This window comes from Pelodiscus sinensis, chromosome 1 (genome assembly GCF_052426305.1).
Source record: "Pelodiscus sinensis isolate ZL-2025 chromosome 1, ASM5242630v1, whole genome shotgun sequence".
Classification (NCBI taxonomy): Eukaryota; Metazoa; Chordata; order Testudines; family Trionychidae; genus Pelodiscus; species Pelodiscus sinensis.
In genome coordinates, this window is record NC_143052.1 from 143,653,212 (window position 1) to 143,666,584 (window position 13,373).

A 13,373-nucleotide genomic window follows, 5' to 3' on the forward strand; every position below is an offset into this window, starting at 1 on the left:
AGCAGAGCTGCACTTGAGTGCGGTCCCACTGCTATCACAGGCCTGGGAGCACATTCTGGCAGCCCTCTGCTGATCAGCTGCTCTGAGGGCCAAGTCAGCAGCCCCAGCAGAGCACAGGCACAAACCCTGGTCAATTCCTGGGCTAAGCTAGGAACCCTGATGCAGGGTCCTCTGCTCCCGCAGTCCCATTGCTTTTCTCTGCAAAGAACAAAGCCAGCGCTCCAGGGCGTCAGGAAAAGCTCTGAAGGGCAGGCAAAGCAGGGAGGAAGCACAGTTCACAGCTCTGCTCAGATGTCAACACCAGTAATAGCCCTGGTTCTGTGACAACGAGCAGTTCTTTGGCAGCACTGGAGGGAGCTAAAACTGCTTTGGCCTTTGTTGAAGAGCCTGTGGGCTATCAGCCCTGCTCTGGTGCCATCTACAGGAACAAGGCTGTCACTATTTAAGACAAAGGCCTCTAGCCTGTGCTTTGGGTCAAATGTTGAGGTCACAGTTTGTTCAAGCTGCAATTTTGGTGTGGTTGTTTCAAATGTGCGTAGCGGGCGTGAGGGGTCCCTGTGCAAGGTCACACATTTTCCTACAGCCCTGAACGTAATGGTCTAAGGAAAGAGCTGCCTTCCAGGAGCGTCAGTGACCAAAGCTGAGTGGCCATTCCCTCTGTGAAAGGGCTTCTTGTGGTGTCTCTGGTTTAGGGCTGCACTAAACTGTCCTTTGGTTTGGGGGTGTCTGTGTGTTTTGGTTTGGTTTTTTAAACCTTGTTGAGATACTGGTTTGGTCAGAGTGTTGTAGCATTTTCAAAGAACGTCAGGCAGAGTAAAAGGCTTGAAACATTGTGTCATATTACCTATGAAAACTCTGTGGCAGTAACTCCTGGCCATGAAACATTGTGGAATAATTCCTAGCTGTTCTAAACCCAGAATCTGTCACCACTCAGTGATGCTTACTGGCTTCCCCTGCTAATTTAGTGTTGTTACACTAGGCAATAGTTTTATTAACTGCTGTGAATTCTTTGCTGTATACAGGCAGTCCCCGGGTTCCGTACAAGATAGGGACTGTAGGTTTGTTCTTAAGTTGAATCTGTATGTAAGTCAGAACTGGTACATATTGTAGGGGAAACTCTAGCCAAACATTTCTCCAGAGCTCAGTTTTATTCTCCCACACCTCACTTCCCTCAGTCCTTATTCTCAAGCTGAGGTGTCTGCTGAGAAAAGCTGCTCTGCATCTCCCTGGTCTGCTGGGGGGGGGGGGGGCGCTAGCTTCACGTCTCCCTGGTCTGCTGGGGGGGGGGTGCTAGCTTCACGACTCCCTGGTCTGCTGGGGGGGGGCGGGGCGCTAGCTTCACGACTCCCTGGTCTGCTGGGGAGAAGCAGCTAGTGCGGGGTTGCCTCACCCCGTTTGTAAGTAGGGATCTGATGTAAGTCGGATCCATGTAACCCGGGGACTGCCTGTATAAATTTTCTGAGGGTCTTCTCACCATGGACTTTCAAATATTTTTTTAAGCCTCACCTGAAAAAAGTGACTTTTGAAACACTACAATTTTAAAATGACATGTTTCCAAAAGGACTTAGAAAAATCAAAATAATGTTAAGTACTTTAAAACTAGGTAAGACATAACTAGAGGATTGCAAATGTTTCCCTAAAAGGAAAATTCTGGTGCACTCATTACTATGTAGCCCCATCAGCACCTCTGTACTACTGACAAAGTTGAGGCACTCAGAGAAGAGCTACGGAAACATTCAGGGTGCCAAGTACAGGAAAGCTGATGATAAAAAGTATACCCAAGCTCAGCAAGGGGAAGAGAGCATCATGGGAAATCTGCAAGAGGCTGAGGGGTACAGGCTTGATCTGTAGGTTATAAGCTGACCAGCCCTGCTGCTTCTGAGAATCCTGTTCTTAGGATCCTGACACTCCCTGTATGGGGAGTGTGGTGCCTAACACCTAGGCATCCTCTTGCCTTATGGAAGCTTAGGCCTGCATCAGGCACATGGGGAGAGTTGGGCACATAAGGATTCTCAGATGCCAGCAAGCAGAGCAGGGAGCCACCTAAATGAGCCAACAGAAAGTTCCCAGAAGTGGGGCAGAGGGACTAGGGTCCAGGTTCACAAAGTAATGAGGCCCCTAAGTCCCATTGAACTGGGCCTCTAGGCACCTGGCTCCACTTTGGATTCTCAGCCATGAGCCCTCTCACAGAGTTAGGCACTAAGCCAGACCAGAGCGAGACAGCAGTTAGGACCCTCACATGGGATACTCAGGGTGTGTCTAGACTACCTAGTTTTGTCGACAAAAGTGGACTTTTGTCGACAAAACTATACCAGCATCTACACTACTGCTGAGTTCTGTCGACATAACGTCGACAGAACTCAGCAGTTTTGTCGATGCTCGTATACCTCATTTTACGAGGCATAACACCTTCTGTCGACAGAAGGTGTTATTGCCTGTAACACTGCGTCCAGACTACGGAGTTCTGTCGACAAAGCAGCTTGCTTTGTCAACAGAACTCAATGTGTCTGGACGCTCTTTGTCGACGGAAGTTTTGTCGACAGTATCTGTCGACAAAACTTCCGTCGACAAAACGCGGTAGTCTAGACGTACCCTCAGATTCGGCTCCCAGTTTGGTCTGTTTTAGGTTGGGGGCCCACAAAATGCCCTAACTACCAGGCTGTTGGGCTGAATCAGTTCAACTTATAACTAGTCATTGGAGCAAGAATTTGAAGCTGGGTCCTCCATGTTTGTCTAAGGCAAAACACCTGGGCTATGTCTACACTCGCGGCTTCTTGTGCAAGTAATATGCAAATAAGCCTAAGCGTGGAATATCGCCGAGCCTCATTTGCATACCTAATGAGCCACCATTTTTTTTAGAAGAGGCTCTTGCGCAAGAAGTGTCTACACTGCCCCTTCTTGTGCAAGAAAAACCCTCCTGCGCAATGCCGTTATTCCTGAAAAGTAATAGGTGTAACGGCATTGCTCAAGAGGGTTTTTCTTGCGCAAGAAGGGGCAGTGTAGATGCTCCTTCTTGCGCAAGAGCCTCTTCTGAAAAAAATGGTGGCTCATTAGGTATGCAAATGAGGCTCGGCGATATTCCATGCTTAGCCTCATTTGCATATTACTTGCGCAAGAAGCCACGAGTGTAGACATAGCCCTGGGGAGCTAGATAGAGAAATGCCTAGTTTGAAAATCCTGACAGGCTTTAGCTGTGAGCAAGTGCTGCAAGCAGCCCAAGAGCTGTGGAGTGGTATCCGGGCTTACCAAGTTCTATGCACAGCCACCAGCATCACATCCACCAGCAGCAATTGCCTATGTGCATAGGTGGCGGCTGACAATGGTTTGAATGGCAATGGTGCCTAAATGTGTGGACCAGGACTAAGTCCAGCAGCACATTTAGGCCACTGTGACCTGCTTTGGCATGTGCCTGTATGCAAATTTGTCTCCAACTGACCATTATAATGAGAAAGTAAAAGGTCTCCTCAGATGGCCCAGAGCCATGGTTAGCCTAATGAGTGCGATACAGTAGACACCTAGCCACTGCATGACCTGCATCAACCCTAGGAATCCTCCAGCAGCTATCTCACAATGCCCCGTTCCAGGCCCCTACGCAGGAATTTTGTGTGTGCGTGTGTGCGCGCGCGCTTTTTTGTAAACGTGGACCACAACAGTGTGATTGCACCCCAAGTAAGCAGGGAAATTGGCCCCAGCCTTCCCCCACCAGCCAGAGCATGCGGGAGGGAGGCTTGGGCAGTGTGCCATTCCTGTCTTCCCCTGGCCACACGCCCCTCTCCCATGTATGGGCCTGCATTCCTTGCAACAGTGACTTCACAATTGCAAACTTCATTAGCCAAGAGTCACAGAGACTGGAAACCAAGTGCCTGCATTCTGCGGATTTTAGAAATGCCTGTTCCTGATTGGTTAATTTGGCGAGCAAACCTAGCAGCTCGCCCTTGTGCCCAATGTGCTGGCACCAAGCACTTGTCACACCATCTCTAGGGTTGCCAGATGGGTTCAACAAAAATACTGGTCACATTTGACATTACAGCACAATCTACATTATTTAGAAAATACCGGACATTTCTATTTTTTCAATTTGTTTCCCGAACAGAAAGCTCAAATACCAGACTGTCCAGTTCAAAACAGGACACCTGGCAACCCTATCCATTTCCTGAGGGGACAAGGCAGTGCAGGCGCCACTACAGACCTCCTGTAGCAATGTGGCCGTGACTAGATTACACAGGGACTGCAGGAAAAGGGCCAATAGGCCTAGGCCCCCCCACCCCCAATTTTACTATCTCCAGGCCCCTAGAAGAGTTCATCTGGCTCTGGGGATAAGCCCTGAGCTTCCGCACCCCCTGCCCATGGGCTTACAGAGTGAAGGGTGGAGTCTTTCCCCCCATCTACTTCTCAGTGGGAGGCCGCATCCATCAGGGTGGGTTTTTTTTGGCTTCTCACTTGGGTGGCCCCCCAACTGATTTTTCTGTGCATCAGAAATGGTTCCCCACCCCTGCTCAAAAGCCACACTGCTTTCGACTGAAGGTGTGAATCTGGGGAAGGGATAAGCCCAGGGTTGGCAGAGGCCCTGGAGGTTTTTCGCCTTCCTCTGTAGCATGGGATACAGATCACAGCTAGAGGATTCTCTGCATCTTGGGGTCTTCAAAGTATTTGAAGTCTTCAATATCTGAGATCTAGGTGAGAGGATTATTCTGGGAGGGGTGGGTGAGATTCTGTGGCCTGCACTGTGCAGGGGGTCAGACTAGATGATCATAATGGTCCCTTCTGACCTTAAAGTCTATGAGTTGTGCTGTTTCCAAGAAAAATCACTTGTATGGGACCAAGTTCCAAACGCCTGAAAAATTTGTTCACAGAAGCTCAGAAGAGAGAATTATTGTCAGTAATTTATCCCGTGGCAGTGGCTGTTTTAGGCATGCCCCACCACAGCACAGCAAGACACAAGCAGGACTTTGTGCACCCAAGCCACCAGAGTGGGCAGTCTGGGCCTGCATGGCTTCCCTTACACCAGTGGTCTCCAACCTTTTTAAGCACGAGATCACTTTTTGAATTTAAGTGCAATCCAAGACCTCGTCTCCCTCTTCTGCTCTGCATAGCAAGCAGGAGGCTCCTGGGCCTGGGGGTGGGAGGAGGCAGCTCCAAGGCAAAGAGCAGGAGATGCACAGCAGTAGGGGGAAGGGGCAGCTGATGTGCTGGCACTTGGTAGCCTCTTGGCCAAACCAGTCAGAGGCTCCAAGATCTACCAGTAGATCCCGATCTACTGGTTGGTGACCAGGGGCAGCCCATGAGTCTAGGCCAACTCGGCCGTCGCCTAGGGTGCCGTCTTCAATGGGGCATCCAATGATGACATCACACCATTGAAGGCCATGCAGGTGGGGGCAACAATTGCATGTTCCGCCTGGGGCACCAGCTGCCACAGCCCGCCTTGGGCCACCCCTGTTGGTGACCACTGCCCTACACCAGCACCCAGCCACCTGGAGAACACAGGTAAACCCTAGGACAAAGTGCCAGGATTGGGGGAAAAGGTTGCATCAGAGCAGGGGTTGGGAACCTTTTTTGGGTCAGGGGCTGCACACAAGTGAGAAGCCCCCCCCAAAAAATCAACCCCCCTTCAGACATGTTCCTTGAGGAAATAGCCACTCCCCACATTGCCACAGCGGGGCAGAGGGCTCCCGCAGCACTGGAGTAGAGCCCTGAGCCTCAGGGGCTGGATCCAGCAGGCTAGCAAGGGACTGCATTTGGTCCCTGGGCCTGAGGTTCCCAACCCCTGCAAGAAAGAGTTGGAACTGGCTGAGTAGAGTATGGGGCGGAGCATAAAATAGGCTAAACTTGAGGGGTGGGTGTAGAGTGGAATGCAGATCAAGGCTTAGGCAGGAAACTGAAAGTGGCTAAGGAGAACCGGGCAAGACTGAACAGTTGTAGGAAGGAGCAGAAGCTAGAATGGGCAGAAGCAGCAGTTGCCAACTGCCCTGGCTGCTGGGTGGCAGCAGCTGTCAGAGCTCAAGCCAACTGTTCACAGCAGCTCAGCTCTGGCAGCCATGGTGGCTAAGGCAGCAAGAGGAGGCATCTCCCTCCACACTTGTGGGGCAGGGGGCAGAGGAGAGAGGGGGCACACACCCCACCAATGGCCTTTCCCCATGCCTGCGCGGCCAGTGGTAGAAGGCATCTTCCTCTACCCTTGGTAATGGCAAGGCTCCCCATCTCTACCTATGGGGGCACAAGACATACTTGGGAAGGGGGGGGGGGGTAATGGAGGGCTGCTCCCCTGCCTGCACAGCAGTAACAGCCACATTCCCTAGAGGGGGCAGCCTCACTCTAGGAAGGTGAGGTGTGGCAAAGGAGAGTTGGGGTCACAGGGCAAGAGGATGGTGGCATGGGCTGTGGGGGACAGAGGGTATTAAGCACTGCAGAGCAAGGGGCTGGGGCAGGTCTAGGCAGAGGGTAACATTTTATTTACATATCCATTCCTTGGATAATAAGCAACTATGTTACCAGGCCACCAAACAGTTTGTGAATGGGTTCGGTCTACAGCATAAGAGGCTGGGAAGCACTGGGCAGGCGCAGAACCTGCTCTTCCACCTAGTTGAAGGGGAAAGCCAGTGTGCCACTTTCTTTATTCCTCCGCTATAGAACACCTATGCCTCTACCAGCATTTGCTCACTGCGCTACCTCACAGTTGATTCTTCCCCACTAATGAATCACATCAACTGCAACATCAGCACAAGCTGAGAAAGCCTAGTGAAATTACAGCCCCCCCTCTTCAGTACAGCCACACCCTCAGATGGCAGGAAATGGCAAAATATGAAGATACAAGAGTCTCTCCCCACCCCCACGTTTATGATAAAGGCTTTAATTAAATGCTACAGGTATGCACTCATTAAGGGAACAGTCATTGGAGAATGAATCATGGATGTGCATAAGAGATTAAGCAGGCACATAGGCTATGTCTAGACTGGCATGATGTTCCCGAAACTTTTCTGTTAAGCATTTTCAGAACAGAGCGTCTAGATTGGCACGGACGCTTTTCCGCAAAAGCACTTTTTGCGGAAAAGCGTCCGTGGCCAATCTAGACGCGCTTTTCCGCAAAAAAGCCCCGATCGCCATTTTCGCAATCAGGGCTTTTTTGCAGAAAACAAATCTGAGCTGTCTACAATGGCCCTTTTACGCAAAAGGGACTTTTGCCTGAATGGGGAGCAGAATACTATTTCCGCAAGAAGCACTTATTTCTTACAGTAGAAGTCAGTGCTTTTTCAGAAACTCAAGCGGCCAGTGTAGACAGCTGGCAAATTTTTCCAGAAAAGCGGCTGATTTTTCCGGAAAAACTGGCCAGTCTAGACACAGCCATCGTGAAAGACATCCAAGTATTCTGAAGATTCAAGACTCAAGTGAATGAGATTACTCCTGAAGCTGGGCCTCACGGTGCTGCCCCTCTCTGTAGCATGAGCTTAGCAATGCATCTCAGCACACAAGGGGGTTGCGAAAATAAACCATTTTCAGGGCAGGGTTTAGATAATAGACAGCAAGCCCTTGAGCTATCAAGGGGGAAATGGGGGAGGAAGACTACCCAGAAGCCACTTGTACATACACCTACAGCTACTGTAATAATTGGGTCCTAACCTATATATTACAAAGGCAACTTTTCCTAGAATGGGTGACTGACTTAACAGCTGCAAACAAAAACACTAGCCTAGTAAGTTACATGATACACTTCATTTCTTACACAAAGTCGAGCATGATCAGGGACAGAGCATGAAATATTTAGTAGCTGGTTGTTTCCATTACAGTCATGGGCCTTACACCCTTACTTGTACACCATCCCATCTGTACACTGAGCAGGTTTTATTGCCATGACACCCACAGTGCCTAAGTACCTCACACCATTCATGTACCTTAATGCTAAAAGGCAACTTAGGAAAAAGAAAGCCTAAAAAAAAGTGTGGAAAAGTGCCCATCTTGGCAGACCTATAATCTGATATTTTCCAGAGTTGCTAAGCCCTTGCTAATCTGATCTGTAACTGCAGTCAATCAGCACTTGTGAAAGTTGGCTTTAGTTGTTAATTGTGACAACACAATTAGTGGCCACACCTGAATGCTAGCTACTTACACACATGCCCTATAGGTTTTAGGAAAAAAGCAGTGTATATGATCATATAGCTTGATTGCCTCACCAGGCAGATTTAAGGCTCCCTTAACAACCTTTCTGTTGGCATGTCCCAGGTTGATTTTTTTGGCTTTAGAATCTTAGCTTTAGTCTTGTAAACTAAAAATGTCATATACAATAGCTGCATTTCCTAACCCGTAGCCCATTGGAGTGGTGGAAAAATCCCAGCCTATGTCAATGGCCACAGCAACATGCTAGGAACCCTTTGTGGCCTCTCCTCCTCTTGAGAGAAACAGGAACACTTCAGAACAGCTATTACTTTATTTGAGAAAATGTGATACACAGGCCAGCGTCTGTTGGCTTCCCCCTCTCCCTCACGCTTCAGGCACAAGGCAGAGGAATGGGGAAGAGAGGATGAAACAGAACTGGATTCTCACTTAAGGCTACAGAGCTGCATGGTGGGGAGAGAGGGGTGGGAGGAACAAAGGTCTCCGGTATGATTCTCCCACACCTCCTTCCCCAGGCAGAGACTGATCCATGTGCCTGGTTTATTCCTTCGATGCCATGTGAACTAACAAGTCCACAACACGGTTGCTGTATCCAAACTCATTGTCATACCTGGTGACAGAAGCAGAGAAAGAGCAGTTAGGAATGGACAAACCTCTACATCCACAACAGGAGCCTCCTCACCCCCAAGCCAGGTCCCAGAACAGCCCCCTTCCCTAAAGCAGGGAAAAATTGGAGGCTGAAGTTTGTTCGGATACTAAGGGTCAACTTCATGCTGAGAGGTCTTTCTAGCCCTCCGCCCTGCGCTTCTGATGTGGGCGCTGCCCTGCCCCCAAGTCTTGATTGGCCTGGGGGCAGAAGGGGGAGCGCTAAGTCTCCTCTCACCACTGTGGAATCTGGGGGGAGGGGAGGAAGAGAAGGACTTCACACGCTCCCCCACCCTCAGACCAATCATGGCTTGTGGGAGGGGAAGCATCCTGGCCCAGCCCCTTCCGGTGCACCCCAGGGCCACTTCAAAAATTTCTAAAATGGCTCCCAGCAAAAAATTATTGCCCACCCCTGTTCTACCCAGGTAACTGCCTCTTTGCCAAGCAAACTGCTGCTGGCTGCCAAGTGTTAATTTTAGATGGAGGCAGCAGAGGGAGAGCATGTAAAGCTTGCCGTAATAGGATCCTTGCCAGCACCCCAAGTGCCTCCCAAATCTTCCAACCTATTGCACAGAAACAACCCTCCAAATTCCTCAGATCCCCTCTCTCCGTACCAGGAGACCAGTTTGACAAAGTTGTCATTGAGAGCAATGCCAGCAGCCGCATCGAAGATAGAGGAGCGGCTGTCACCGTTGAAGTCAGAAGAGACAACCTGGAAGTGGGTAAAGAGGAGACACGGTGACTCACACCCCCTTCTGGCCTCAACTCCTTCCCCCACCCCACAAAGAGATGTTAATCGGCACCTTCCTTCATGAACACCCCCAAGAAGAGAAGGGTGTACTGAAGATTTGGTGTTCCATAAGGCTGCTTCTCCCCACATCCATGAAGACATTCATTACATTCCCCCTCCCCCGCTGTTGAAAGGACATGGGAGTTTACCTGGTCCTCCGTGTATCCCAGAATGCCCTTGAGAGGCCCCTCAGAGGCAGCCTTCATCACCTTCTTAATGTCGTCATACTTGGCCTGAGGGAGAGAGACACAGGAAGTCAGAGCATCCCAGACCCCATGGCATGGCAGCTGCTCCCCAGGGAAGGTTGCTGCCAGCTTTGAGACTGCACTGCTAAGAGTATAGTTAGGACCCAGTTATGTCTGGTACTATACCAGACAGGGGCAGCTCCCCACAGGCCTGACTGTACCCCTTGCACAATCTCTTAAATCACAAGAAACAACAACAACAGTTCTAAATGGAATGGGGGCTTCAGAACAGCTGCACCCAGTCCCACACGTTGAGGAATGGATAGAAACTTAGGGGTAAAGGGAAGTTGCTCCAAGTCCCTTTTTGTGATACTCACTGGTTTCTGCAGGCGGCAAGTCAGGTCCACAACAGACACATTGGGAGTTGGAACACGGAAAGCCATTCCGGTGAGTTTCCTGTGAGGGAAACAGATCAGAATAGACTCCTGCTTGCCCCCAAACAGGGTTTCTGCACATCCTGCTGAGGAAAGGGCAAGACCGGCCAGCTGAAGGTTCACTACCCCTTCTGATGAATCCCCTGCTTTGGGGCACTGGGAGAAGGAACTGACACTCACCCGTTCAGCTCAGGAATGACCTTGCCCACAGCCTTAGCAGCTCCAGTGGATGCTGGAATGATGTTCTGGGCAGCACCTCTGCCATCTCGCCATAACTTCCCAGAGGGGCCATCCACAGTCTTCTGCGTGGCTGTGATGGCATGGACAGTGGTCTGGAAGTTGGGGGAAAAAGGGGGAAGGGTTAACTGAATTTCTCTAGAGCCTCACCCTGCTGACCTAGAGCATTCCTCCCCCAGCCTTCCTCAACTTTCCTCTAGTCCAGGCAGTATAGGGAGACACTCCTGCTCTGTGGGTTCCCAATCCTCCTTCCTCTACACCCAAAACTGTGGGTTGAGGAGTCCCAGCTTGAGTGTGCAGAGACACCCCCCCCCCAAAAGCTCCATGGTTCTGTCCCACTGACAGAGCTGGTGTGGGTTTTTGCGCCTCCAGATTACCTACCATGAGACCTTCCACGATGCCATAGTTGTCATGGATGACCTTGGCCAAAGGAGCCAGGCAATTGGTGGTGCAGGAGGCATTGCTGGAAGAGTCAAGAGGGACACATTAGCCAGAGGCAGTTAGTCAGGGCTCACCTCTCAGCTCCCTCCCCACAACTCACAAGAGAGGGCAATAGTCAGCTATGCACCTCAGGTTCAACCCTGAGAAGACTCCTGCAAACTGTCCCCCTCCTCACCTGACAACTTTCAGAGAATTGTCGTATTTCTCATGGTTGACGCCCATCACAAACATGGGTGCATCGGCTGAGGGGGCAGAAATGACGACACGCTTAGCACCCCCCTTCAGGTGAGCCTGAGGGAGACAGACCAACATTAACAAAGTCCTATATCGCTCCAATACAGCAGCACATTTAGGACACCTCCCCAAATAATCACACTGCAATACAGCCCCAGGGCAGAGAGAACTCTGTCCACACCCACTTCCACATGCAGCCAAGAGTCTCATCCCTACACCCTTTCCTTCCCACTTCCAAGCCAGATGTAACCCATCACTCACGCTGGCCTTCTCTGTGGTGGTGAAGACTCCAGTGGATTCTACAACATACTCTGCTCCAGCATCTCCCCACTTGATGTTAGCAGGATCACGCCTGAGGACGACACCAGAGTATTTAGAAACTGCAAGGCTGTCAAATGCCCTGTCCCCTAGCTCCAAGGGAAAGGGGAGGAAGAGTCATACTCACTCCTGGAAAATGGTAATTGCCTGTCCATTAATCACAAGTTTTCCATTCTCAGCCTTGACAGTGCCATGAAAGCGACCATGCGTGGAGTCATATTTGAACATGTAAACCTAGGAGTAACAGACTGAAGTTGAGTGCTGGCTGCATTGTGTTTCAACTCCCACAGCCCAGGCATTAACTCTGGGCCCCTCAATCCCAATGTGTAGCCATGGGCACTGGCAGGGTTCACAGGGAAATGGTATCACTGATAGCCACATTCCCAGGCCATCCCCAGAATGCTCCAAGTTATAGACCAGGGTTCCACTCACCATGTAGTTGAGGTCAATGAATGGGTCATTGATTGCTACAATCTGGACTTTGTCACAGGTGAAGGCAGCTCTGGTGACCAGGCGGCCGATGCGGCCAAATCTAGGCAAGGCAGAGAAGAGGCGGGCCTCAGGCAGAGCAGGGGAGCCCTGTGCCGATGGGTGCTGGCCACTCAGACTGGGCTTTAGCCCCAGCGGCTGCCCCGATGCAAAGGAGGCCCCCGCCCTACACTCCTCCCACCCAGCCAGCCGGGGCAGCAGGGGCCGGGAGCCGGGCAGCACACAGCGGCGTCTGGAGCCCCGCGCCCCCCGCTGCTTGCTCCGCCCCCGCCGACCGGGCGCTAAATTTACCCCGCGGCCCGGGTCCGGTTACGGCGCGGCAGGAGAAGGTCACATTCCCCGGGCCCGGCGGGACACGCGATACCCCGGCGCCCGTCCCGGGCCGCATGCGGCCGCCCGGCGCTTCCCGCTCGGGGTGACTCACCCCCCCCCCCACCCCCGGCAGCGGCGGGAGAAATGACTCAGCTGCCCAGCCCGGTGCCCTTGCCACGCCCTTGGCGCCCCCCCGTGGCCGGCCCCCCCCGCTCACCCGTTCACTCCGATCTTCACCATCGCGCTTCTGCCGGGATGCGCCTGCGGAGAGAGCAGGGGTCAGACGGCAGCGGCACCGCCCCCGGCTTCAGAGAACTGGCCCGAGGGCCTTGAGCCGCCGGGCCCGCCCCGCCCCCCGTGCGGCTGGACGGGCGGGACCCAGCGCCCGCCGGAGCCTCCAGGCTACTTCCTCCCCGGCCAGCGCCCGCCCCCCAGGGCTTTGTCGCCTCCTTCTCCCCAGGGCTTGCGTCGCCGAGCACCGGCAGCCTCAGCCCCGCGCCCCCCAGCGCAACCGCCCCGCAGCCTCCACCTCGCTCGCCCCGCCGGAGCACAAAGAGACTCCGGACGCAGAGCCCCACATGCCCGGCCCCCCGCGGCCTCCTTGCCCAGTAGGGCGGCGAGATGCGGCCCGCGCCCCACTCCCACCAGTATCCCGAGACTCGCGCTCCGGCCTGAGCCACCCCGGCGCGGCCAAGTGCCGACTCCCCGCTGCGGCTGAGAGCCCTTACCTGGGCCCTGCCTCTCAGCCACGCGCCTGCAGTAGGGGGAAGGTGAAGGGAGGGACTCTGGCTGCCCCGACCTTTATAGATTCCCGTATGGTAATCGCTGGGCCCAGCCTTTCGAGCAAGCGGCAAATCAGAGGCGGAGGGCTACGTGCAGCCCTAATGCTGAGGGGTTACGCGCCTCCTCTTCCCACGCCCATTTTTGGCCCTTCTCTCGCACTCCCTCGCCTTACAAAGGAGACTCAGGGGGCTCCCCCTCCCTCTTGCAGGCCCCACACAAGCGAGTCACATGTACAGATCCCTCCGATGCGCCCACTTGCTGTGCAGAGGGGAAATCCAATGTAGCTTCCCGTGCAAGGCGGTGAGACCAGGCATGCACTGGGGTTCGCCCGCTACCTCTTTTCTGTAACCAGAAACTCAGATGGGCACAGGCCCAGCCATCGAAGCTTGAAGTGCCTTG

The 13,373-nt window shown here is 52.7% G+C and overlaps 1 protein-coding gene across 2 annotated transcripts; it reads right to left on the minus strand.

Moving 5' to 3' along the window:
- Positions 1-8,400: 8,400 nt before the first annotated feature.
- On the minus strand, positions 8,401-13,034 carry GAPDH (glyceraldehyde-3-phosphate dehydrogenase). Of its 2 annotated transcripts, XM_075920840.2 has the most exons (12): positions 12,920-13,034; positions 12,409-12,452; positions 11,823-11,922; positions 11,518-11,624; positions 11,334-11,424; positions 11,014-11,129; positions 10,779-10,860; positions 10,341-10,492; positions 10,104-10,182; positions 9,691-9,774; positions 9,366-9,463; positions 8,401-8,716 (listed from the first exon to the last, which is right to left on the minus strand). In XM_075920840.2, exons 2-12 carry the CDS (start codon positions 12,429-12,431, stop codon positions 8,647-8,649), a joined length of 1,002 nt encoding a protein of 333 aa, XP_075776955.1. In that variant the 5' UTR covers positions 12,432-12,452; positions 12,920-13,034; the 3' UTR covers positions 8,401-8,646.
- Positions 13,035-13,373: the final 339 nt, after the last annotated feature.